At 42.6% G+C, this 27,940-nt stretch overlaps 1 protein-coding gene across 8 annotated transcripts in view; it reads left to right on the top strand.

Annotated features, from left to right (window-relative positions):
• The window catches only part of AMBRA1 (autophagy and beclin 1 regulator 1), a 166,130-nt gene that overhangs the window by 72,349 nt on the left and 65,841 nt on the right, over positions 1–27,940 (top strand). For all 8 annotated transcript variants that reach the window (XM_061152848.1, XM_061152823.1, XM_061152879.1 and 5 more), the window contains 2 exons: positions 3,678–3,758; positions 4,465–4,565. In XM_061152848.1, the coding sequence (XP_061008831.1) occupies positions 3,678–3,758; positions 4,465–4,565 (182 nt within the window). The remainder of the gene's footprint in view (positions 1–3,677; positions 3,759–4,464; positions 4,566–27,940) is intronic.

Below are 27,940 nucleotides of genomic sequence, written 5' to 3'. Positions count from 1 at the left end.
ATGTCCCACTGTGTTGCGACCCCATAGACTAGTCCATCCACCAGGCTCCTCTGTCCATGGAATTCTGTAGGCAAGAATACTGGACTGGGTTGCCATTTCCTTCTCCAGGGGATCTTCCTGACCCAGGGATTGAACCCGCATCTTCTGCATGGGCAGGCGAATTCTGAGCCACCAGGGAAGCCCTTGTGTTGTGTTATGTTGGTCTCCAGTATGTAGCACCCTCCATCATTCCTCTGTGAACTGCCTCTGGGTCTACCTTTCACCCTCTGCTCATCGGGCAAACATTTTCTAACCTTCAGTCTCGGCCTAAATTTGCCTCCTTCGTCTCGTGGAGCCTTGCTCTGTGTTGATCTTGTATCAGCACTGAAGTGAGTGGCAGAGTCTGTGTAGTTTTCTAAATTGAACGTGTTAAGTTTTTTTTTTTTATTTCTTTGTCCGTTCTTAACACTCTTACCACTCCTCCCCTCACTTCTGTGCACCCCCTCCGCCGAGCCTTTGCAGATATCCTTTACATTGAAATATGGTCCCCCATCTCAGCTCCTTATTTTGAACTTTCTCTCCTTTCTAGATGATGGGAGAACTAGCAGCCAGAGTCATGAGTTGCTGTCTTCCCCTCTCGCTTATTGGAGCCACGCCTTTAGTCAGGGATTTTTGTGTGCCAGCAGGAAAACCTGGGTCTTTTGCCCTGTTTGTGCTTAACTTGTCCGCTGATTGGGCCTTCTGGCCTGTGCCACCTTGCTCATTTATGTTTTCAAGTTTTTTCCAGTCAGGAAATGTTTGAGTTATTACTGTTACAGGCTATTTTCTCCCAGATGCCTTTGGTTTTTTTTTTTTTTTTTTTTCTATAGGCAGCATCTCGTTTGTGTGTTCACCACGGTCCACTTTTCCAAATCAGTCTGTGAGTTCTGTTATTTCTGCTTCTTTGTTAGTGTGCCCAACAATTTGAATTTGAAGTCTTCTCTACATTTTATTGAAATGCTGTTTAACTCCGACTTCCCTATCATTAATCAAAATGTTAGATACATCTCCAGTCACTTAATATATTGCCTCTTTTGTGGTTCCTAATGTAACAGTCAGTCTGAGACTGCTTGTGTCTGAGCCAGCTGATTTTCCTGTATATGTATCTTATTTTCCTCTCTCTCTCTCTCTATATATATATATATATAAAGGGAGATTGTTATGATATGTTACTCAGAGTTTACCGGAAGATATAGCTATATATAGATACATCTGTATATATCTTCCAGTAATCTCTAAGTAACATAAAGCCATTATCTCTGACCATGTTTTGTCCTCCTTCCTCCCTTCTTTTTTTAAATGAGAGGAGAAACTGAATCAGAAGGAAGTTAATTGTTTGTAGGTTTTAATAACAATGAAAAGGGCCATAGGAAGTATGTCCCAGGAGCCCAGATTCTCTCCCAGCCGGGGTGTCTGTCCACTTCTCTGAGTTACCTTCCTATGTCCTGTCACCCAGCTCTGTGTCATGTTTGGGTTCTGGCAACTGCTGTTTAGTACTGTCTCCTGTGGGCCGGTGGGTCAGTGGTGAAGAATCTGCCTGCCAGTGCAGGAGATTCAGGTTCCACCCCCGGGTCAGGAAGTTCCCTTGGAGAAGGGACTGGCTACCCGCTCCAATATTCGTGCCTGGGAAATCCCACCGACAGAGGAGCCTGGCGGGCTATGGTCCATCAGGTCGCAAAAGAGTCAGACATGACTTAGCGACTAAGCAACAACAACTGTCTCCTGCTCTGCCCCCGCTCCCCTTTCCTGCTCTCCAAGTCTGCTCATGCCAGAGAGAGTGCTGTTTATTGTCCAGAGGGAGAGGGCTCTTTGGCCCTTGTTCAGAAGTAAATTGTCAGCTCCGCATTGTGATTCCGGGAAGGCCAGCTCTCTCTCATAGCTGTAGAATAAAGTAATTGGATTTGTCCCATGATGCTGCTTTCTGTAACTTAATTTTCGACTGTTTTGAGGCCTAGGACCCTTTTTCCCCCCCTCAGAACCCTTTTTAACTTCAAAATATTTTCTAACTCCTCTCATGATAATTAGTTGCACTTTTAGTGCCCATTGATAAGTAGAATATATGAAGAGCTGTCATGAATTCACTTGCACTTTTAACTGAATTTGTACTTTGATCACAACTTGAATCTACATATTGAAAAATAATAATATACTTAATTTGGGAGCTGCCTTTTTTTGTTTGATGATCAGCTACTCCTTGTAATAATTTGGTGGGTTGCAGACTGCAGAGTTGCAACCCCAGAGTTGCAGTTTACTGGTCAGGAACTTCTGATCTCGTTCTTTATAATCCCCTTTTCACTTTCCATATGGTCTTATCTTTCTTTTCTTGCATCTCCCTTTACCTGTAGAGTTTCAAGTCAAAGAAATTTGCTATGTTAAAGAAAACAGAGATATGCTGTCTCTTCTGAGAAGATAAAAACCAAGTACTGACTTTTAATGGATCAACTTCCAATATCCCTGATATTGATTTGTCTCTAAATGCTCAGCATCCAATTCCACCAAGATATAAAAAATTTCCTAGGCTTTCATTTCTGGTTTGTAAGGCTCTTAGTAGTGCCCTTGAAAGCCAAAGTGTTGTCTTTGATTCCAGGGCCAGTTTGAAGATTATCTCATTAAGTTGAAGATAATCCAAAGGAAGAATTTAGAAAATATCCCAAATCAAACTCTCAAGAGGTTCATTTATTTTGTAGAGTTGGTTGAGCAGTTAATTAACTGCTCTGTCCAGCCAGTGCCCTTTGGCTTATTGTTCCTTTCATGCATTGGAAGCTAAACCACGTGAAGGCTCTGTCTTCTCTTCTCTTGTAGGAAGCAGTGAAGTGTAGTGAAAAGAGCCCGGGCTTTAGAGTCAGACGGATCTTCCTTGAATCTTATCTCAACCACTTACTAGTTGTATGACCTTGGGCATTTGTCTTTCTGGTCCTTAGTCCCTTATCTGTAAAACACATCTAATGATACTTAATGGAAAGATTAAATGAGATAACATATTAATTAATAACCTTTGTATTAGGACTTAGTGGCTATTTAATAATGGTGGTTATTACTGTTATTCTAAAGAAAACACTAAACATTTTTTCTTTTTACTAAAATGACCTAGATTGCATTGTCTGATCATCTTCATCATTGTTAATTTTTCAGTCTCTAAAAGAAAGGACTGCCTAGTCTTTTTCTTGTGTTGTTTTTCTTTCACATATCAATGATTTTTCCATACCAAGGACCTAAGCCGATGTATTTAAAGATAATCAGTTGTTGAATGAAATTCTCGGGAGAATTTTCTTTCCTTCATGGATCCTCTAAAGCCAAAGTTTCTCTTTTCTCTCGATCTAGAAAAAAAAGTTTACATGCATCCATTCTAAATCCCTTTAGAAGATCCAAACTTGGTTTCAGTTTCAAATGCTGCAGAGTTCAGAGACCACATTAACTCAAGAAAAATCTTCCTTCTTACTGAACTGTTAGTAAATGCTCATAAATTTTTTAATCGAGGTTCTCCAGAAATGCAGTATATGAATGTGCCACTCAAGTTAGTAAGCAACCGGGATGACTGATTTCTCCGGGGCCTTCACCTAAGGGTAGGACTTTAGTTTGGGACATGTCTTGTCTTTGGGGCTGGTGTCTGATTCTGCTTTAGTGACTCTCTCACGTGCAGCCTTTTTCTTTTTCTCCAGGGACAATGGTGACAGATCCCGGCACCGAGCTCCACGCAACGCCCGGATGTCTGCACCTTCGCTTGGACGCTTTGTCCCAAGGTGAGAACCAGGTAGTCAGCTCTTAGAAGAGGCTTTTCTAAGGAAGCCTTTACAAGAGACTGGGATTTTTAAACCTACTTCCTGATCTCGATTGTCCATATCTGGAATTATGTCTTAGGGAGCCTACAGTCAAGTGCTGCCACCTAAAAACTTCCCAGGAGATGATTAACCACAACGAAAAGGCATAGAAAAGTGGCATTTGGAGCATCCTGTTCAAGAATAGGAGCCCCCCCCCCCCCCCGCCCCCACAAAAAAAAAAAAAACCCGGGAAACCTTAGAAGCACGATCAGGAAGAAGATAGATGTGTGTGAAGGGATGTGTCCTAGGAATTTCACTCTGCTCTAGGTTTCTGTGGATTCCTAGGCTTAGTGGAGCCCTTATCTTTTTTTTTTTTTTTGTAGATTATATAGTATTTTTTTTTTCATTTATTTTTATTAGTTGGAGGCTAGTTACTTTACAATATTGTAGTGGGTTTTGTCATACATTAACATGAATCAGCCATGGTTTTACATGTATTCCCCATCCCGATCCACCCTCCCACCTCCCTCTCTACCCGCTCCCTCTGGGTCTTCCCAGTGCACTAGGCCCAAGCACTTGTCTCATGCATCCCACCTGTGAGCCCTTATCTTTTGATTGAGGGTTGGTAGATGGTGTATCTCCTTTGTGTTAAGATAGTAGGCTTTTAACACGCAATTCCTTCTTACAGGCGTTTCTTGCTGCCTGAGTATTTGCCTTATGCTGGGATTTTTCATGAACGTGGACAGCCTGGCTTGGCTACTCACTCTTCTGTTAACAGGGTCCTGGCAGGTAAGGAGGAGTTGTTTCTTCGTCTTTTGAAATTTTAAAAGAAGAAGGAGTCAAGGACAGTGTTCCCTTTCTTTACCTGCATTGTTAGGATGGCATCTTGGCATCTGGCGGAAAGTCTCATACTCAGATGCCTTACTTCAGAGCAGGAAGCTACTGATTCAGGGAAGCTGCTGCTTTTTGTCCATCCCCTCTTCCTTCAGACATCTTTTTTTGTTTGTTTGTTTAAACCGTTTGTTTCTTAATCCAGCAAATAGACTTTTTTTTTTTTTTTTACTTTTTTAAATGGAATGATAAAGGTGCCTTGCTCATGTTTTATTGGCAAGGAACTCCTGAGCCAGATCCTGTGATTTAATTAGGAGCTGAAGGCACACCTCTCCGACCCTTGTCTGCTGCCAGCACATGAAGTTCCCAGGCCCTGTGGAGTCTTCAGAGGAAGCAAAGAGACCCATGGAGGAGCTGGCTTAAAAATTTCCACAGAACAGAAAGTGGGCTGGACAAGCCAGCCGAGGCAATTATATGGTGGTTGAATAGCAGCGACCAGTGTTTGGGGCCTAAGATGTACGACATGACTGGGCTGAGACACAGGGGGTACTGCTGCTTCTGGGCAGTCTCTGGAGAAGGAGACAAAGCAGATACATTTTTTTTTTTTTTCCCTGACAAAAGGTTTTTCTCTTTCCTCTCCTTCTCCCCCCGCTCACCTTCCACTGCCAACTTGTAAATTTATGTACGTGAAGGCATTAAAAACTATAAAAATCAAGCCACATCTTGGTGTATCTTTAATAAGCATCTTTATTTAAAAAATTCAAATGACAGTATGTTTTGGAAAATCTGGGCCATGTGGTGGTTCCAGGTAGAGAGGGATCTGTGTGAGGCGGTGGTGCCATGGAGCTGCAGGAAGGTGATTTCTGACCGAGCTGTGGTGATAGCTGGTGGGTGGGCCGTGGGACCTGGAGTCCTTTAGGTAGTGGTATTCTTGAGCTGGCACCAAGGCCGAGAGAGCACCAGGGCTTCATAGACCCGGGCTTGGTGGGCGAGCAGACTGCCCCATGGTGTCCTGACCGCCTCCACCCAGGAGGGTTGTGGCCCTCACTGGTGAGCAGACCCTGCGGCTCTGTGCCTCTTCTTGCCAGGCATTTCTGTGTGGTGTGGCTGATGGCACGTGGAAGGTCCTCACTAGCAGATGGCCACCTGCTGCCAGACAGTACCACAGAGCTCCCCTCCACCCTCCTTGTTCAGACTTCTGCCTCCACCAGCCACTCTTGCTCCCCTACTGCTGGGAAGTCTGTTTCCTTGGCATTTCGTTTTTGGTTTTTTGTTTTTCTTTTGGAACAGCTCTATGGTTTTTTTTGTCTCTAATAACTCTTGACCTCCATTTCTTCTTCCCTTCTTTATGTCCAGAGGTCTGACCCCAAATGGCTCCCTTTCACTTACGGGTAGTTTTGAATATAGGGGTTATATTCCAGCAGGCAGTTGTTGACAAGTATGAAATCTATTGAGAAAACTTCTTTAACAGAAGCTGCAAAGTACCCTAAGGATAAAGAAATCGAGACTCTCGGAGAAGTTCACTCTTGAGTTAGATTAGTGGATGGTTTCCATTCACATTTAAGCTCATTTCTTTCATTTTCTCAAGATAGCAGTTAGAAAGCGTCCACTAGTCTTTTTAATTTCGTTATTGTTGATTTTACAGCATTGTGTTAATTTCTACAGTACAGCTGCGTGACTCAGTTATACACATAGGTGTATATCGTGTGTATTTTTATTGTGGTTTATCCCAGCATATTGAATATAGTTCCCCGTTCTATACAATAGGACCTTGTTGTTTATCCACCCTGTGTGTAATAGTCTGCATCTATCCTACCGGTTTTTTTTTTTTTAATTGGAAGATAATTGCTTTACCATATTATGTTGGTTTCTGCCGTACATCAGCAGGAATCAGCCATAAGTATACATATGTCCCCTCCCCCTTGAACCTCCCTCGCACCTCCCACCACATCCTACCCCTCCCTCTACATTGTCACAAAAGAACCGGATTTGAGCTGTCTGCGTCACGCAACAAATTCCCACTGGCTCTCTATTTTACGTGTGGTAATGTTTCTGTTTCAGCGCTGCTCTCCCAGTTCGTCCCATCCTCTCCTTCCCTTGCCGTGTCCACTGGTCCGTTCACTATGTCTGCGTTTCCACTGCTTGCATGCAAATAGGTTCATCCATACCATCTTTCTAGATTCCCTATATATATGTGTGTTAATATACATTTGTGTTTCTCTTTCCATTGGGCCTTTCTTAAACGCCCTCATGATTTGTAGATATTTGGATGTCCCTCCAGATTCTGTGACAGTTGTGCTTCTCTTTTCCTTCTCTTGAGAAAAGCTCCAATAATAATAATAATAGCAACAAGAAAAGCTTAACATTGACTATTTGCTGTGTGCTGGAGAGCGTTTTAAGTGCTCTTCCTTGTCTTATTTCATCTCTTTCTCACAGTAATCCTGTGAGATGGGTGCTGTTATCTAATTAACAGTGGTAGAAGCTGAAGCCCAGGAGGCTAACTTGCCCAGGGTGATGGAGCTAGAAGTAAAGGAGCCAGAACTGAACCAGGCAGTGGGCCTTGAGTTTCCTAGTCTACCTGTCTCCCCACAGCTATTTTTAAGTGCGAAGCATCAAAATAGCATTCTTCTTGTAGGTCCTTAATCTCGAAGAGGGAAAGAGGTCCCAGGGAACTTGGCTGATCTTCAGGGGATTTTCCTGTTTGTTTTAATGCCTCCATTTTAAGTGGATTCTAGACATAGCTTTTTATGACCTGGTGCTGCTTGCTCAGGAAAATCTCATTATATAACAACCCTTTCCCCGAGCCTTCGTGCCCTCCTGGACACAGATGCTTTGCTTTTTATTAAACTTACTTGTGATCATATAATAGAGCTGCTGTAATAATGGCTTTTGAAGTGAAGACAAATTAGCGTTCTAGCAGTAAGCACTCTTGAGTTTTCCTGGAAAGGCGCTTTTCCCACATATGATTGGAATGATGTTGTGATGGTCTCAGAACAGTTACATTCAGAGGGGTTTGTTCCGTACCTGTGTGCCAGGCAGTGTTGTGGGCTACCAGAGTGAACAAGACAGACATAATAAGACAGAATAAGATCAGTGAATAAGATCCCTACATTTCTGTAGCTCAGAGTCTATGTGGTTGGCCATGCCTTAAGCATGCCTTTTGGTTCTTAGCTCCAAACATAAGGCAAAACCCTTTGTATGGCGAGTGGCTGTTTGTAGGGGTGAAGCATGGAAATGTAGCAGATCTGCAGGGACAGAGCATATCCACACACCTGCAGTTTTCGGAGACATGATCAGTGGCAAATGAGTTTTCAATGGACCCTAGCCAAAACCATTCAGAATCATCAGCAAAAATGGATTTGCAGAAAATTAAGATCCATTCTGCCCACTTCCTCCCACAAGAGCCTGAAAGCAGTAATATAAAACAGAAGCTGCTACAGAGAAGTGTTTTGCTAGTCTGTTAATCTACATCTCTTCCGCCTTATCTTGTTGCCTTCCCCACAATTCTGTAGGTTCCTGGTGGCTGCCAGTCACCCGTCAACCCACACCAAGCCCCTTCTTCAGCAACACAAATCCTAAACCTGTACTTAAAGAGATATAACTACGTTTAAAACTGCAACTGCAGCTTTGACGGGTATATTTTTGGGGAAACCTGCAAAAGTCTGGGGAACTCCCTCTGCTGACCTTTTAGAAGACAACTCTATATCTGCGTAGTAACAGCAGTCCATAACAGAGAAGGAAATGAAGTTAATGACTGCCCACTATGGGCCAGGTACAGCCCAAAGTGGTTTCCTATACATTATCTCCTTGAATGGTTCTGACAACCCTCTGAAGTAGATGGTGTGTTTTCCACTCTGCAGGGGAGAAAGCTGAGGCTCAGAGAAGTAAATGTCACATGCCCAGGTCTGTCTGCTTTACTCATAATAACTCTGTCCTGTTCAAGTAGGGAGTATCTGCCAAAAGGTTCTTCAGCCTGTAATATTTTTCTGCATGCTTGAGGCCCTGCATTTGACATCTTCCTGGTAATTACTGGAAGGAAAACTTCTGAGGGATGGGGACCTGGGTAATGCAGGGTATTAGTTATCTGTTCTGCCTAATCTTTTTGACTTTCATCCTAATGAGCATCTGCTCCCAGCAGATGTCAGCCTGATGTATTTAATTTAGTATTTTGATTAAAATCAATGGGAAGTGTCAGGGATTTTTTTTTTTTTTTTCTAGCTACAGGTCACTGGGGCCTGATTGAGTGTCATGGGCTAGAGATGGCCTTGTGCCCAGTCATCCTAATTTCTCTTAGGATTTCTTCTTTGAGCCATTAGATTAGAAGTGTGTTCTTCAATTTTCACAAATTTCTTTTTGTTGTTGCTTTCTTATTTAATTTCACTGTGATCTAAGAACGTGCTTTGTATTATTTCAGTTACTTTAAATTTATTGAAACTTGTTTTATGGATTAGCATATGGTCTATTCTGGAGAATGTTACCTGTGTGCATGGGAAAACTATGTATTCTTCTGTCGCTTTGTGGGAGGTTCTATAGATGACAGGGAGGTCTGCTTGGCTGACAGTGTTCTTCAAGTTTTGTGTGCCCTTGTTGATTTTCTGTCCAGTTGTTCTACCCATCATTAAGAGTAGAATATTGAAATTTTTACTCATTATTCCTGAATTGTATACTTCGCCCTTCAATTTTGTCAGTTGTTGCCTCAAATATTCTGGGACCTTGTTATTAGGTACATATATGTTTGTAATTGTTTTGCCTTCCTCATGAAGCAACTTTTTCATTATAAAATGTCCCTCTGCTGGAGAAGGAAATGGCAACCCACTCTGGTACTGTTGCCTGTAGAATCCTATGGACAGAGGAGTCCGGCAGACTATTTTAAGACTTTAATCTAAAGATTCAATCCACCACATACTATATGGACAGATATAGTGTATATAAATTTTAGGACTATAAAAAAAAAAATGTTCCTCTGTTCATGTAGGGACATGTTGTCTTTTTTTTTTTTTTCTGGTATAGATGATATATACAACATTAACTAAGTTTCAAGTATACAAGATAGTGATTCACAATTTTTAAAGGTTATATTCTCTAGTGATATTGTCTTTAGTTTTCCTTGTATCAGTATAGCTACTCCAGCTCTTTTATGGATTGTTGGTTGCATAATATATCTTTTCCCATCCTTTTACTTTAAACCTATTTATATCTCAGAATCTAAAGTATGTCTCCTATGGAAACCATGCAGTTGGGTCTTATTTTTTATCTAGCCTGACAGTCTTTGCCTTTTGATTAGGTTGTTTAGTCCATTCATGTTTAATGTTATTGGTGTAGATCGATTTTGCCTGCCATTTTGCTGCTTGTTTTCTGTCTTTCTGATGACTTTTTTTTATTACTCTGTTTCTCCTTTACTGACTTCTTTTGTATTGAGTGGATAGCTTCTAACGTGCTATTTTAATTCCTTTCTTGATTTTAAACTATATCAGGATCTACTTCAGACTTACACAAACTTAATTCTGGTAAAATATAGAAACCTTGTTCCATTATAGCTACATTCTTATGCCCCTCCTTTATGCTATTATTGCTATATATATTATGTCTATATATGTTGTAAAACCAATGGTACAGTGTTACAACTATTGCTATAGTTGTTATAACTATTGTTATCATTTTAACTATTATTTTATGTTATCTCATGTTCCAGGCATCCTTCTGTTTATTGTGTGTTGCGGGTACAACTGAGATACATCTTTTACAAGAATTTACTTTTCTTTTCTTGTTAACTTTATTTTTGGTTATTTTCTGCCTCTCTCATCTTTTTTAGAAAACACTGGTTTGAAAACACAGGTCCACTTTCCTAGATATTTCCCACTTTCCTGGTATGTTAGGATATTACTTTTAGGAGCCCTGTCTTGTCTAGTTTGGCCAACTAAGTGGATATCTGGGTGGTTGGCTGTGCCGACATTTAAAAAATAGTTTAATTTCTCAACTTGATATCATAATTGCCTAGTACAACAGCTTAATAACTATATACCATATCTTCACTTGAATTGGCAAATCTGGGAAAGATTAAAAGTAGTGAATATAGTTGAAGGCTATCGTGGTACACTTACATGAGTATGAACAGAAATGAAGGATCATTCTGGTATTAGACCCTTTATCTGCTTGGCTGGTCCATTGTCCATGTTCTTGACCTCTCCAGTAGCCAGGCTGATAAAGTGAGTGGCACATTCCAGCTCAACATCAATTAAGATAGCTGTTTGTAAATCCCAGATAAATGGACAATTAGTGGTGGTGGTACTAGCTAGGACCGCTTTAATAATTAACCCAATTACCTTTCATTCTGCTCCAGTGATGAAAGTAAAGGTGATAAGGGGCTGGCTTGGTTGCCTGGGAAACGGAGAAATAAAAGCAGCACTCCTCCCAGAGAACCCAGCTTTCACAGATGCCTTTCAGCACCAAGGGCCTTGTACTTATTTGGCTTCCATCAGTCACTGAGCATCCATGCTGCCTCTCCCCCAGCCTTTTATTGCATCTCCTTTATCCACTAGTGAGATGTGTGCTCGTCAAGAACATAGGTTCTGGTTTCTAAGCTGAACTGTCTGTTGCTCCTTCAGGCTTTTCTAGAGGAAAATATCAGCGCTTGTCAATGAACTTTTCTCTTCCTTTTATAATGTGTGACTGAGTTTTTCTGTGCCTCCATCTCTCTCTGCCCTGGGAAATTTCCTCTTGATCGCCCCCCGCTGACACTTTACACCTGTGCTCTGTCTGTACACTGTCACTTTGAGATGTACATACCACTTTCTAAAAGCTTAGCGTTTTCCAGAGCACTTTGAGTCTTTTAAAAGATTTTAATGGTTCTGCCCTTACAGAGTTTACTGTCTGGCCAGGGAGTAGCCTGGTTTTCTATATTGTTATTGTTTGTGTGGGTTTTTTGGGGGGGCAGGGGGGGCTGTATTAAAATTTTAATAATTCCCCTGAGACTTTTAACTGCCAATCCTCTGTGTGTGTGTGTGTGTGTGTGTGTGTGTGTGTGTAACTCAAACCTGCCTGGGCTTGAACCAGAAATGTATGAGTTTTGATGGAGTTTGAGGTAACTGGGAGTGTGTCCCCATTTCTCTTTTGCGTGGGTCTGTGAGCCTGAGGGGAGCTCGGGAGTGACAGCTGCTACTTGCCTTGCAGGGTTGGCCTGAGAGGCAGTAGAGCAAAACATTCAAGAGTTTGGGCTCCGGAGCGAGACTGTCTAGGTTCAGATACTCATGCTGCTGCTTCCTCGCAGTGTAATCTTGGTTAATTTAATCTTTTCTTGGGACTCAGTTTCTTCATCTGTAAAATGGGCAGAAGAATAGTATTTCGCTCAGAGAATTGTTTTGAGGATTAAATAAGCTAATATAAGCACTTAGCATGTTTGGGTTTTTTTTTTGGCACACAGTAAGTGTTCAGTAGACTTTAGCTTTTGCCATTAGGATTTTGACTGTAAGACTTTGGGGCCAGCATCGAGTTAGAGCTGTGCTAGTCTCCTCACTGATTATAACCTTGCTGATCTCACTGTTCTTCTGTCTTCCTCAACATGCACTTCCTGGGTCCTAGGCAGTGCTTTCTCCCCTTTGCTATGGTCAGTGAGTTGAAAAAACTGGGAACTTGTGCTCTAAGACACCAACAGATGGTAACCTGAAGTTCCCTATGTTGATAGTTTGACAACCTAATGTTTCCATTGTTGCCTGTAGTCATGTCAACCAAGAGGGTTAGATTAGAGGAGTCACAGAGTTTGCATTTGAGTAACCCTTTTCTGTCTCTAATCAGAACTTGCTCTCATGAAATAAGCATCTACTCTCCAGACCAAGTACTTGCTTCTATGTAACCATGGCAACATAGGATTCTCAAAGTGGACCAATAGCATCAGCGTCATTTGGGATCTTGTTCCAAATGCAGATTCTTGATCCCTACTTCAGATACACTGAAGCAGAAATTCTGGTTGTGGGCTTAGGAATTTGTGTTTTAAATGGTCTTCTAGGTGATCCTGGTGCACTTGAAAAATTGAGAACTACTGCTCTAGATTAACTAATTAAAACAAGGGACAGAGGCAGAGAGGAAGAAATGGGAAGAGACGACTTGCTAACACATTAAGGAGTGTGCGAGCCCAGAATCTAAGATGCGTTGGTCCTGGTGAGCCCCTGGTTTATAAGTCTTCTTTATCTGGAGCTATGAGTAATGGGGCGGAGGGCGGGGGGTGGGGGTGGGAAATGAATGAATTTGTCATTGCCTGCATAGTGCTCAGCTGGTATATAAGCAATTTTTACTTGATAAACATGTATTGAGCTTCTGTTTTTTTTGGTGGCACAGTGTTAGGTATATGATAGTATCCAGATGAAGAAGACATGATCTCTGCTTTCCATACACTTTCCACCTACTATGTAAGCCCATCATGCTCAGAAACGGCTAGAGGACAGTATGTCTTGTGCTAAATGCTGAGGTAGAAGTATACACAAAAAACTGGCCATGAGAGTGCAGAACCTGCCAGCGTCTCTATAGTGGAAAATAGGAGTCTCTTAAGCTTTTTTGATGGGACCACAGGTTCTTGTCGACTCTGCTAGGAGTTTTCTTTCTAGGCAGAATTGACCTATAGCCTTTCTTCCAACTTCTTAAACAATCTCCTGTCAGTTCCCCTTCTTCCTCCTGAAACAGAAAGGTGGGCATGAAGATATCTGGGCTGAGACCCTGCTGTGTAACTTGTCCTGTAAGTTCTCTGTACCTGGGGCTTCCCTAGACCTAGAGGTCTCAGCGTTTTGAGTCCTGTGGCTTCTGCACATCTTAGAAATGCTTCTCATTTTGCAGATGCAACTGAAGATGCCTTCTCATCTCCCAAGGACCCACTGTAATGCCAGAACCCTTCTATTTCTGTCTTCTTAGGTTATGATTAGTACATGCTTTGATATGTTTTGTAACCCCTCAGAACACATGATACAATACAGAAAGCTATGGAGGAGATGTGAGGAAAGAATAAGCGAAATATGAGGTCAAAGCCCCCCCTTTTTACCAGTGGAGGCAGTAGCCAGTCTTCTCTTTGTTTGAGATTAGAGATCTTATACACACTCTGGAAAGACTTGAAATAGTCTTCATTGCTATCCCATCTACTCCATTCTTTTTTACCTGAGTCCTTGGTAGGAATACTAACCCGCAACCTCCTTCTTTTTAAAACTCTGATCTCATATTAGCTTTTCTTTCCCTTTCTCAGTTCATGTCCTCAGGCAGTCTCATTTATTCCAAACTGGCTGGAAATGCCATGGGAGCTGGCAGACAGCACCTCTCACCCTCTCCACCAAAGTAGAGCCAACCTGTGGGTGTTAATTTCCTTTCTTTAACACCTGCTGATCCACAAGGTTGGCTCTTCCCCCAGGGCCCTTGTGGCACTCAGCTGGAAGCCCAGAGCAAGTGCAGATAGATATCTTGGTGTAAGTGGTGAGGTGGAAATAGGCACCTGCACGTGGGTGACCAGGGGCCTTTTGAAGCGTTGAGAGTCTTCGGGGGGGGTGTTTGTTTTGGTCGGGTGTTTAGTGTCATCTCAGGGCAGAAAGCTGTCCTGTAGTGACACACTCCAGCCTGTAAAAGCAGTGTCTCATGTTACAGGGAGACCGTCACGAACCCCTATGTTTGCCTGAAGCCCGGCTCAGGGCAGGTGTGTGCCGTGCAAAAGGGCCCAGCTTCACTGCTGCTGCCTTGAGCCGTGGGGTCGTATTCTTTGGAATTGCTTGGCAAGCACACTCATGACTCATAGTCTGATGGCTCATGGCTGGTGAAGCACAAGCCCCAGAATGCTCTTCCTAGGCAGAGAGTTTAACTGATCCAGGCTGCAAAGGAACAGGGGGAAAACCAGATAGGAGGTCAAAGGTCTAGGTTCCCAGTGGCAGGTCAAGGAGGTCAGATGTGCTGGAGGCATGTGAGGAAAATAACAGCATTCATTTTCATGAATAAATCTGTCTAAAAAGGTGAGTTTTCTTTAGAATCTCCTATATTGCCAGTGGCAGCTTTGGTAGTACTTACTTATTCTTCCAATAGGAAGCTCACAACAGTATCTTTATTTTAATTTCCCTGGACTAGTAAACAAATGAAAAGGAGTGACATGGAAATATCTAGTAACTCTTACTCAATAGAGTGAATAGCTTAGAGACTATGACAGTTCTATAGCAGCATTTAAAATTTTCCAAAACATTTCTCTTCATGCTGAACTGGTAAAAGGGTTGTGGGCACAAATAATGCAGTAAGTTAAGCTTAGTACCTTGAGCTAAGGTGGCAGAGTGGTAGAGAATCTGCCTGCCAATGCAGGAGACGGAGGAGACGTGGGTTCACTCCCTGAGTCGGGAAGATCCCCCTGGAGGAGGAAATGGCAACCCACTGTAGTGTTTTTGCCTGAAAAATCCCGTGGACAGAGGAGCCTGGTGGGCTGCAGTCCACGGGGTTACAAAGAGTCGGACACGACTGAGCACGATGTTAGATCACATTTGCAAAATGCGGTGACTGGGGTGGAATGCATTGCTTCAGATGTGCTGAAAACAGACCCTAGAGCACTTCCTTATGCCAGCTAGAGCTCTAAGCACTGCTCACATATTATTTCACTTAGTCTTCACAGTATTCTAGTGATGCCTTGTTATTACTCCTGTTTACAAATAAGGAAACTGAGGCATAAGCAGATGAAGTAATTTGCGCACGACCACAGCTCTTACTTGACAGAGTAGGAATCAGAACTCAGGCTGTCTCGCTTTAGGTTGGGACTTCTCAAACAGAACCATCATGGGGTATAGGGTGATTCCTTGTTGGCAGAAAAACAGACTGAAAAGTTAAACTCTGGCTTTACTGTAAGAAAACAAAAAATAATTTGTTCAGCCTATGAAACTGCTACTGGGGAGCGGGCTACAAATTCTCTTATATTCTTGTTGCAGCTCCTCTCCCTTCGAAAGAGCCCTGTAGAAGAAATACATTCCCAAACAATGACTCCTGAAGCGGTAATTACACTGTTGCCGTTCCATCGGGAAGAAGGCTGGGGTGGTGATTACATTCCCAAACAAAGCTGCTCCAGTATAATTGCACTGTGCTGCTCTTATCAGTCTGGGGAAGGCAGGCCTCTGGTCTCCATCCTCATTCGTTTTTGAGATGGAATCCGAATAGCATTCAATTAATAGGCAAGGCCCAGGCACAGGGAAGTCAGCCAAAAGAGCCAAGAGGACATTAACTTGCTCTTAGCGTTTTCCTCCCACTGCTTTCCAGACCTTTAAGTATCAGCAGATTTGAGGATGAGCCCATTTGAAGAAATGTATTTGACTAATGAAGAGTTAGAGACCCCTGCTTAGAAGGTGTGCCCCCAAGCCCTCATGGGTCTTTGTACGTGAAGAAGAGGCGGTTAGGTAGCAGTGAAATTCCCCTGTCATCCCCAGCAGCTTTTGCTCTATCAGAGATTGGTCCTTCCTTCAAATCTTCCCCCCACATTTCAAGTGTGAATGTGTATATATCTATTTATATATATTTGGTGTGTGTAGCTTCTGGTTGTGGATCAGGAAGCCCCTCTCCGGTTCTGTTGAGATTATAAGGCTGTCTTTTGTGAAATCTCAGCAGTCATCCCTAGATCTGGATTGAAAGAAGACATACCCTAATTTAATGGTTTTGTTTTATGATTCAGAGGACAGAAAACTGCCTGTGACCTCTTGGGCATGCTTGTTGAACGAGAGCAGAGAAACGGAAAGAGTGTCTGTTATCAGGTTGAGGGGTGCACAGACCCCTCGGGAGGGGTGTAGCCTTGGCCACACAAACCACCCCAAAATACACTGGCTTTAAAAAAGTGTTGGTTGTTCCTCACAATTCCGTGGGTCCAGCGTGCGTTTCTCTGATCTGAGCGAGCTTGGCGGCTCTGTGTCTGGTGATGGCTTGGCTGGGTATGGGTGGTTGTGGTTGATGTAACAGGACGGTGGCCTGCCGAAGATCACCACATCACTCGTTCTTGGGAGCCCGTGAGTGTGTTACTTTACCTGGCAGAAGGAACTTCGCACATGTGATTGAGACTTTGGGATCGGGAGATGACACTGAATTATCTGTGTGGACGCAGTCTAATCACATGAGCCTTTGAAAGCAGAGGAGAAAGGCAGACAGGTCAGTCAGCGAGATGCAGTGGTAGAAGATGGGAGTTGTTTGGTGCTCAGCCACCAGTCAGCAAGAAAACCAGAACCTCAGTCCTAAAACTGCAAGGAACTGAACTCTGCCAAAACAAATGAGTAAGGAAACAAACCCTTCCCAAGAGCCTCCAGAAAAATAGTGTAATCCTGCCACCACCTTGATTTTAGCCCAAGACACTCGTTGGACTTCTGACCTGCAGCAATGAAAAATAGTACATTTATGTTAAGCCACTAAGTTTGTGGTTATTTGTGACTGTAGCCACCGCAAACCGGTGCAGATGGCTTCACACGGAGCTGGCCTCAGCTGCGGTGGTTTGTCTCTTCTCTCTTCACCAGTTTTTCCTCATAAAGTCTCTCAGGCTTCCAGAGAGGAATGAGCCATCAGGCCCCAATGCAATGAGCACTCAGCGAGTCTCTGCTTTTTTACTTCTGTTATTGTCCCATCAGCTAACAAAAGCCACTTGGCTAACCCCAGAGTCAAGAGAGGGGACTGTCTCTATAAGCGCATGGTTTCAGAGGAGAGGCTTGAATCATGAGGGATCATTACAGGGAAATACCACAATGAAGTCAGTTTTTGAGATCTGAGGTAGCCTAGTAACTCACTGTCAACAAACTGCTTTTTAAAGTGTCCTTACATATACGTGGAAGGAAAGTTTCAGCATACCAAGGGTTATTGATGTATAGATTTTGAATTCCAGAGAAATATCTTGATTTTTCATTATTTAAATGGTTCAAATCATTATTTGGTTTATTCAGAGAGACATGCATTTGGAAATGACATCCGAATGGAAAACTAGATGCTGGTTTTCTAGACAGAGCATTTCAGAAAAACGATCTTTTTTCTCTGTTTTCTGGGATGTAGCCGTCTATTTCTGTGTGCGGGAGGGTAGAAGATGTGCAGAAGAGCTCTGTGGGTGGTTGGGCCCCTTGGGGCCACATGTATTTCTGTGTGGGAGGAAGACTGACAGGATTAACTGCGAGCACTTACCAAATTGGCTGTAAGTGAACCTGCACCCATGGCATCGTTTATAACCCGCAGCTGCTTCAACAGGAGCAGATTGGAAGAAAAGTCCCTAAAAACTAAGGCAAAGGATCTTCGCATGGCCAGTGACTGGGGCACATTATGCTTTCTTAGAGCAGTTGTTGGGAGAAGCTAGAATTCAGTTCTTCTCAAGCATAGGAGTTAGCTTTTGCTTGGCCTTGTTGATGAGACTGGTTAGAAACTTATTTTATGGGCTCCAAATACGAGGGCACAGATTGGGCCTCAGGCACGTTGAGACAAATGTCATATTCACTAGTCATTCCTTTAGAACACGCTTGACGTTCAGAGCCATCTCCATAACTTGGTGGGACGCAAGCTGTGCTGTTAGTGAGCTTGGAATTTTGCACTGGGCAGTTGGGTTCAAAATAGGATGACCTATGTACAAGAAAGGTGTGCACTTCTCATTGGAGATTTAAGCTGGCTCTCTCAAGAACTTCGTCCAGCTCAGCAGGGCACCCTGCGGTTGAGTGTGTTCCCTGAGCCTCGCTCTGCTCTGCCTCAGAGCTCAGCCAGGATTCGTGAAATGACTGTGAGGCAGGCAGGGAGCTGCTGCCGCAGCTTGCGAAGCATGTGCGTGGCCATGTCTGCTCCTAGAAAGTGAAGACAAGCAGCTTGGCCCGCACTGGGGAAGATTCCACTCGCAAGAGGAAACAGAGCAGCGGTATGTCTTGGGAGGAAGAACAGTGCTGAGAATGGAAATGTACAGGCTGTTTGAAGAGGCAGAGACGCTCGCCAAGCCAAATAAAACTAGAGCTTATCTCTTATCTCCTGATAAGAAGTTAGAATGTATAGTGATGGGATTCAGCCAGTATCCTTCCTTTCTTCTGCCTTTGCTTTTTGGGTCCCCATCCCCTCCTACCTTTAGACCTTTATCCATCATGGGTCACCAAATTTAAACTTGATATTCTTTACAGCAAAGCAAATAGAGCTAACATAAGAAGTAATTGAGAGCTTATAAAAGTTACAAAGTGTTTCTTGGCCTAAATATTTTCATTAATTCTGCTGAAGTGAGGTGACTGGGAAAAAGTGGTAAAATGTTAAATTGCTTCTTAGGAAACTAATTAAAACTGAACATATCAATGCAAAGCTTGAAATAAGTTGTTTCAAATACCCCAGTTTCTGCACTCCCATGTTCCAGATAGAGAGACTACGGGGACAGCTTAAGAACACCTGATGTGAAGAACTTTCCAGCTGTTCTAATCTTTGTCTTACCGAGGAGGAACTCTTAAGGTCCTGTGGGACAGAAGCAGCCAGCACCAAGAGTTAGCTTGGGAGTCGTTAATACCCCTCTGTTGCCATCAAGCAAGCCAGACCACCCTTGAAAATAGTACCATCTAGGTGAAAACAGTGAGCTTGCTCTCCTGGCAGCTTTAAGACCTAACTGTCCCCACTTCACCTATTGAACTGCCAACTCTAAGACTCATTTATAGAGTTTCTCAAGCTGCCACTGGATGGAAGTACTAGGGGAACTGGCCATAGAATTTGGAGGTGATAGCTGAGAAGGAAATGTTTAGCGTCAGGTTTACTTTTTGTCCCATTCTAACATAATTTCTGAGTACACCATGTTTTAGTTTTGTTGTTGTTACAGTTGTTCAGTCACTAAGTCATGTCTGACTCTTTGCTACCCCCATGGACTGCAGCATGCCAGACTTCCCTGACCTTCATTATTTCCCGGAGCTTGCTCAGACTCAAGTCCGTTGAGTTGGTGATGCCATCCAACCATCTCATCCTCTGCCTCCCTCTTCTCCTTTTGCCTTCAGTCTTTTCCAGCATCAGGGTCTTTTCCAGTGAGTCACCTCTCCATATCAGGTGGCCAAAGTATTGGAGCTTCAGCTTCAGCATCAGTCCCTCCAATGAATATTCAGAGTTGATTTCCTTTAGGATTGACTGGTTTGATCGCCTTGCAGTCCAAAGGACTCTCAAGAGTCTTCTTCAGCACCATAGTTTGAAAGCATCAATTCTTTGGTGCTCAGCCTTTCTTTATGGTCCAGCTTTCACATCCATACATGACTATTGGAAAAACCATGGCCTGGCTATACGGACCTTGGTTAGTGTGGACTTACTATTAGTCTTCATTTTCAGGCATGAAGTACAGCTGCCTACCTTTTCCCTTGTGTTACTACCATCTCTCCTACATGTAAGAGGGACTTTTTTCCTGAAAGGCTAATGCACTGTGGAGAGAGACAGTTCTCTTTTTTTAACACCTGAAGAAAATTTGTTAAGAGTATAGAAATCTTGAAAAAAATCATATTAGTCTTGGTATCTGGGGATCTCCTTTATTTAAAGGTGCCTGCTAGGAATTCCCTGGCGGTCCAGTGGTTAGGACTCCAACCTTTCCCTGTCAAGGGCCAGGGTTCAATCCCTGGTCAGGGAACAAAGATCCTGTAAGCCACACAGCATGGCAAACAAATAAATAAAACTGAAGAAAAATAAACACACCTGCTTCCTTTGTCCTCCTCATTTTGGACGCTAGACTTCCCTCTTCTACCTCTCTCCCGTTCTGAGACCTTAAAGTTAAGAGTGAAAAGGATACAGCAAGAAATTATAGAATTCTTACAGCAAAAGCTAAGCAGTGTTGGTTACAAGTTGACTGTTTCACATTTTACAATTTTACATGACTCATAACTTTTGTGTGGGGAGTATAACTGAAACAAACTATCAGACTTGAAGTGGCCTCCTGGCCCTGTCTCTGAAGGGAAATGTTGAAAAGAGTTTTTAGACCTAATTTTGACAAATTGAATCATACTCAGAGCTGCTCTGAAATCTTTTTTGTTTGTTTCTTAATTGGGCAGTCTGTGACGGGAGGGGGTTTTTTGTGTGTGTGCATAGATAGACTCAGTCAGAGAATATTGCAAACAAAGACAGACAAGATTAAGATGTAGTCTACTTCCCAGAGAAATCCATGCCCCATTCCTTTTTCAACCAAGGACTTTTACATTAAACGTGAATATTTCACTTATGTTTTCCCTTGGCTTCGGGATTCATAAGTGGTGAACATTAGGAGCTACCAAGAAGTCACCCATAGCTGCTTTCTTGTGAGAAACCAAAGGTTTGGATTCTTCTTTTAATCATAACTAAGCTTTTGTATTCCAAATCATGCCTAGCACCGGGCCTTGGAGGCTGCCTGCCATTTAAGCTAGCCAGGACTGAAAACTAGTTGGGTCCACTTTCAGAAGGACCTGAAATACTTTATTTGTTATAAAATTTTTGCTACTGATGAGCCTTTTCTTCCATTTAAAACTGTATTCAGTCCACCTCACTCGTTTTCTCTTCTCCTCACCTTCCCTCCAGGTGCTCAGGTTGATCCTGTGGGAACATAGCGTGACCACCCTCATTCTGTAGGTACCTGTGGACCTTCTCAAGCTGAACCTTACAATTTCCATTTCTCAGCTACACTCTGTGTCACTTCTCTTCTGGCTTTCTTGACTTCCGATCCCCACCCCCATCTCTCTTGCTCTAAAGACCATGCCCAGCATCTCCTTAGACGATAGATGGTGATTAGATGTCCTTGGAGCACTAGTGCTAACTTCTCTCCTTGAGCCTCACTTTATCTGCTCGGCGTGGGGAAGTCTAGAATGAGTACGAGCCCTTTGTAGGTTTCCCCCCAGTCTGTCCAGTAGTCAGCAGAGCTGCATGAGAACAGAGAGGAAGATTTAGGGTCTCTCCCTGCATATGAGAAGGATGTGAGTGATCTCTTCTGTTTGTGTCGACCTTATACCTCAGAACAGTTATTTGTTCATTTATTCCCTTATTCGTTGAAAACTGTTTGCCTCTGGTGGTTCTAATATATATTAACTTCATCATGAAAATAATCAACCAAGAAAAATGCCAAAACCAACCGATGTTACTACTTCTCTCATTGTCATTCAGACAGATAATACAGTCCTGCTCTTAAGTTCATGTGTTATGAATTCAGTGGATCTTAGTTGCCCAACTGGGAATCAGACTTGCAACCCCCGCATTGATAGTGTAGAGTTTTAACCACCGGACTATAAGGGAAGTCTCTGGAATATACTTCTTGAGTGCTACAACTTACCAGGCCCTACTGTAAGTGCTGGGGATTTTTGCTAGAAAAAAATAGATTAACTTTCAGGTTCAATTACTATTTTCATGCCTTTTCAAAAGTGTTTTAAATTATTGTATCCAGAAGTCCTAGATTTTATCTGATTCCTTACTCCTAATTATTATATCAGAGTGGCTGTCATTCTGATGTGATACAGGAGGATGTAGGCTTTAATGAATGTCTTTGGCACTGATCGTTAATTGCTGATTTCCTGGTGATGTTGCAATAAAGTATTAATTAGCCACTAAATCCAAGTTGACCTCTTAGTCAAAGAGACAGCTTTGTTTTCCTGAAGGGAGACTGGGCTTTTTGTGTACTGCCTAACACACTGGTAATCCACCAAGTTTTGACTGGTGGGTGCAATGCAGTTTTGTTAAATAAAATCATTATTGCAATGTAAGCTTAACTTTGGGCCTGTGAAGTTGCACCTGTGTTTCAGAGTAGGATACAAGTTGGTAGGAGTAAGAGGTAAGAGGCTGGTGTCGAAGACAGAGCCCACGCTCCCTAGAGCGTGAGAGGTTGGCGTGGTGAGTGAGCAGTCAGAGCAGCACCAAGGCCCTCAGGTGGGCACGGTGGGTCATTGTCTTATTAAACCAGTGCTGGCATTTTCATGGTTGAAAATGGCTTTACTGCTGGCCTGTGTCTTCTAATCGCTTCAAAAATACGCCCCCCCCGCCCCCAGTCTAGTACCCAAACGGTACGTTATGGACACAGAAGCACCGGGAGCTACTGACCTTGTGTGTTAGAAACTGCACTAGGCGTTGACGGCCAGGTCGCTGTCACTGTGGCTCCTGCAATAGTTCACAGTGTAATTTGAGTGAGTCACTTGGTCTCTTTGTCTCCTTGACAGGTGAGGATGAGGTTAGCCTTACCCTCCATGTTCCTTCCAGGGATTAAGTCGGGTGGGGCGGGGGGAATGGTAAAGCACTCCTACTTTTTTGAAAAATGTATTACCCGAAATTAAAAGGAATGAAAGTAGATATTTGCCTCAGCACCCAGGTTATTTGCAGTACCTGAATTACTTGGCACACGCTGAGATCACCAACTTCAGATGTTCTAGTGACAGGAACACCTCGATGCTAAGAGAGAGGCTCAGGTGGCCGTAAAGAACCCATCTCAGCCTAATAAACGGAGTTCCTGAAGCACATCTGAGTTGTGCTAGGCACCCTTGGGACAGAAAAGAAATACTTCTTGATGAACTAAATAGAGGTGGTCACAGTAACAGATAGAGGAAGCAGAACTTGTTTAGGGTTTGTGCATAATCTCAGAGACTGAATGTAGTTTGTGAAGTGTCCTTTGACTCTCCTTGACTAATTATTGTTTGGATCTCTTGGCAGTTTTTCCAGGAATGTAAAGCCAACCAGAGATCTTCGGTCATTATCTACTCTCTTTGCAAAAGTTAGTGTAGATGTGAAATAAGGCATCAAATCCTGAAAATACAAAGTTATTTCTTAACCCTTTTGGGAGGCTAAAAATGCAAACATAATCTTAAAGAAATACTCTGATGAAGCAAACCTAGATGATTGAATTTATTGCTGATTTGAGGAGAGGCCATAGAGCTTAATACTAAGGACAACTGAACTCAAATTTCCTCTCACTTCTTACTAACTGGGTAACCATGGGAGAGGTGTTTAGCTTATCTCAGCCTCAGCTTCCTTGTCTGTAGAAGAGGGGCTCTTAAGGCCTTTGAGTGACTGCCCTACTGAAAACTGCCAGTGCTTTGCCCTCGGTACTGTCCATTCCTCTTCTGCGTTTTACATTTCTCTGTGACACTGAACATAATTTTAACATGCTGTGTGAACTCATGTCTTTGTCATATAGCTTTTCCTCCTCCCCCTCTGCAGAATGTAATTCCCATGAAGGCAGGAATTTTTATCTGTTTTGTTCACTGTCTGGCATGTAGTAGAAACTCACTATATATTTTTCTAATGAATAAACAGACTTCCTGTAGGGTAACTGTGAAGATTGAATGGGAACATTTATTAAATAAGAACTTAATGTGTCCCTTGGTACAAGATAAATACTTAGAAAATAGTAGCAATTATTGCACATGAAGTGTCTTGCTACATATTTTTGAAAAATGAACAAAACCCATAGTGTTGTTATATCAGAATGCCACATGTGGATATTAGGTGGGGCTTCCCCAGTGGCTCAGACAGTAAAGAATCCGCCTGCAATGCGGGAGACCTGGGTTCCATCCCTGGGTCGGGAAGATCCCCTGGAGGAGGGCATGGCAACCCACTCCAGTATTCTTGCCTGGAGAATTTCATGGACAGAGGAACCTGGCGGGCTCCAGTCCATGGGGTCGCAAAGAGTCGGACACGACTGAACAACTAAACACACAGCTTAAAAATACGAAATATGAACTATTGCTGTGTTGTCTATTTTTGGCTGTGCCGCGTCGTCATTGTTGAATGAGCTTTTCTCTGGTTGCGGTGAGCAGGGGCTGCTCTCTAGTTGCAATGCAGAGTCTTCTCGTTGTAGTAGCTTCTCTTGTTGCAGAGCACAGGCTGTTGGGTGTGCAGGCTTCAGTAGTTGCGGAGTTTTGGTTCCCAGGCTTTAGGGCACAGGTTCAGTAGCTGTGGTGCACAGGTTTAGTTGTTGCAGCATGTGGGATCTTCCCGGGTCAGGGATTGGACCCATGTCCCCTGCGTTGGCTGGTGGACCCTTTAGCACTGAGCCACCAGGGAAGCCCCTTGCTGCTGTGTTTCATTTTACTCTCAAGGTAACTTCTATTCAAATTGGACCTGGGATGTATAGTGTATTTACAGTTTTACAATATTTTTCCTTGTATTCCCGTATTTGTATGCAAGTTTTGTGTCTCTCTCTAAAATTATTAGTTTCCTCAAGTCAAGAACCTTGTTTTTTTTTTTTTTCATATTTGTAGTCCCCAGTGCTTCTGTTACAGCCTATTTTGTGGTAATGCAAGGGTTATATTCCTAAGATATTCAGTGTAATAAAACAAATCCTGTTATAAAAACAGAGTTTTGGGGAATTTTCCAGCAGTGAGGTGGAATTCCTGCATTTCTCTGCCAAGGGCACAGGTTCAGTCCCTGGTCAGAGAACTAAGATACTGCAAGCCTCACAGTATGACCACAAAATAAAAGAAACAAACAGTAGTTTCATTTGGAGGAGGGAGGTTTCTAAGAGTTAGAGAGTTCAACATATAACAACACATGAGGCATTTTCAGTTAAAATGTATTACAGCTATATGAATATCGATATAAACCAAATCTAACATTTGATTACATCTTCATTTTCCTTAAGAGTGATGCCTAGGCCACTTAAAAAAAAAAAAAACTACCAGCACACATTGCTTATTACACATTCTTATCACTTTTTTTAAAAACCATTTTTTAAAATTGAAGTGTAGTTAATTTATAATGTTATGTCTCAGGTACACAGAAAAGCTATTCAGTTCTGAATAAATTTAAAAATGCATACGTATATATGTGTGTGTGGGTGTATTCTTCAGATTCTTTCCTATTATAGGCTGTTGGTGGTGGTAATCACTAAGTCGTATCCAACTTTTGTGACCTCATGGACTGTAGCCCACCAGGCTCCTCTGTCCATGGGATTTCCCAGGCAAGAATACTAGAGTGGGTTGCCATTTCCTTCTCCAGGAATTATAAGCTATTACCAAGACCTGTATTCAATAAATATAGGTCCCTGTGCTATATAGTAGGTCCCCACCACCCATCCACTTTATATACAGTAATGTGTATATGCCAATCCCAAACTCCCCGTTCATCCATCTCATGGGGAAAGGAGGGTTATGACTGGCAAATTATGACAGGAACATTTCTTCTCCAGAAGAAGCTAAATTGTATGTAAAAGGAAATATAAATTGATTATACTGTCTTTGTATGTTGTGAATACTTATATGGTCAAATTACTGTAAATAATTAACATTATTTAATCTAAAAATGGGGTATAACTTCTTTGGAAGGGTGGGGAAGAAAAGGGCAGGAGAAATCGTCTCCCATCTTAGGAAGCCAGGAGATAATTGTGAAAATTGAAAAATTAGTAACAGCAGAAATATGACAGTTAATTATCAGAAGAAAAATAGATAAAAGATTTAAAAAGCAATTGCTTCTGGAGAGCAGAAATCAAGGGAAAGGATAGGGAAAGAGGCTTCTATTTAACTTTATTAGCCTTATAATACTCTTTAACTTTTAAAATTGTGTGTATGTAGTACTTTGATAAAAATTAAAATTTAAAAGCACTCCACTTTGTAATTCCCTTACTCACAAAATTTCAAAGGATTTCTGTTTCTTGCTGTACAGATGACAAATTCCTTGTCTTTTTTTCAGCCTGATTTTATATTCTGCCTTTGCTCCCCACTGAGCTGATATTAGCCCTTGAACCCTGAGGCACCTTGAGCAGTTAGAGCCTCTTTTGACTTGAACCATTCTCTTCCTCTCCTCCTTTCCAAATCCATTTGCTCCTTGCTTTAAGCCTTAGCTTCTGTTTCTTCCCTAAGCTTTCCTGGCTTCCCCTCCCCAAGTCCAGTGACCTTTCCTAAACAGTTGTGCCTTTCATTAGACACTTAAGTTGCTTTTCTTGTTTGTAATGTTTTGGACAGAAGTCTTATCTCCCCAACTGGATTATTGACTCCAACCAAGCAAAAAGGACATCTTATTACCATTATATACATATCTTCCACTGTGCTGTGTTTGATAGATATCTGTTTAATATTCAGTTCTCATTCAGCCATCAAAAAGCTCTCTGGTTTGAGTTCACTACTCTTTATTCTGGGCATGTCTCAAGACTCTGTACTTTGGCCTGAAAAATCTCTCTATCTCTGTCAGCCTTAGTGAGACTGAAGGCCAAAAGGTTCATCTCTTTGCGGATGATACTGCTTTTGATCGTCACAGTGTGCCTGTTGTTTTTAACAAAACATAACATGGACAATCCCTAATCTCCCCAACCCTTTGGGTGCTTAAGCATTTCAGATGTTTTGTATTATTTGAGAGAAATGCTAATTTATTATTACTGTCACCCCTCTGGGAATTTGTGAACCTTCTCCCTTTAAACTCCCATGTCTCACGATTCTCTGTCCTGCAGAGAGCCAGGAAAAACAGAAACAAAGCCCTCTGCAATCTCCACTGCTTTCTCTTTGCACTCTGTAAGAACAGCCACCTGGCTTTTATAGGTGCCCTCAAGAGCTTCATCAGTGATATATTCTCATCCACTGAGCTAGAGCCCCAGAGTGACCTGAAACACTAGTTCTTAATCTCCTGGAGGACAGTGACCTCTATAAGAATGTGTGTTAAAAGCTTGGACTCTCCTCTGAGACATAAAGGTGTATACAAAACTGTAATAAAGAGTAACCCGGATTTTGGTTTTATTCAGGTACAATAAGGCCAGCAGATGAAAAAGATAGTCTGCTGAAAAGATAGTTCATTACTTACAGTTCCTGAGAGTAGGGGGACACATCGGGCCATGCAGGGCCATGGGGGTAGTATCAGGGTCAGCCAGGAGGCAGAAGGAGCTGAGGGGAATGCCTGAGCCAGAGCCCTTCTCCGTATTCTCAGAGGCAGGAATGGGTGAGGCAAGGTAAGTGTGCTGAGTAAATCCAGGATCAGATAGTTCGCATAATGTTGACAGACCCCAGGGTGGTCCCTAGTTGTTTGTACCTGGCTCTGGAGTGGTTTCAGCCAGAGGATATATTGATCAGGAGGGGTATGGGATCTGGATGGGTTGGTTTGCATGCTTGTAGGCAGTTGTTTGCTATCTCTGGGAATTAGCTAACCCGGAGAGGGGCAGTCTGTCAGTCCACAAGGACCCCAAATATCAAAGCACCGTAAGATATAGAAAACAAAAATGGCCTCATACAATGACACACGCATACACACAATTTAATTTGTAGCTTCAGTGGTTTCTTGGGGCTTCAAAAGGCCATCTGTAGACCCAAGCAAGGTTTAAAACCCCGCGTGGGCCTGGGCGCTCTGTGCCTTTGAATATAGTAGTTGAGTTTAGACTACTCTCTTCACAAGAAGATCTGTATTTAATTATCTATTTAGGCAAGAAAGTTGTAGCAACTGCTCGGTTTTTTTATGGTAAAGCTTTTCTTTCT

This window comes from Dama dama, chromosome 1, assembly GCF_033118175.1.
Source record: "Dama dama isolate Ldn47 chromosome 1, ASM3311817v1, whole genome shotgun sequence".
Classification (NCBI taxonomy): Eukaryota; Metazoa; Chordata; class Mammalia; order Artiodactyla; family Cervidae; genus Dama; species Dama dama.
This window is presented reverse-complemented; position numbering and strand designations above follow the sequence as displayed.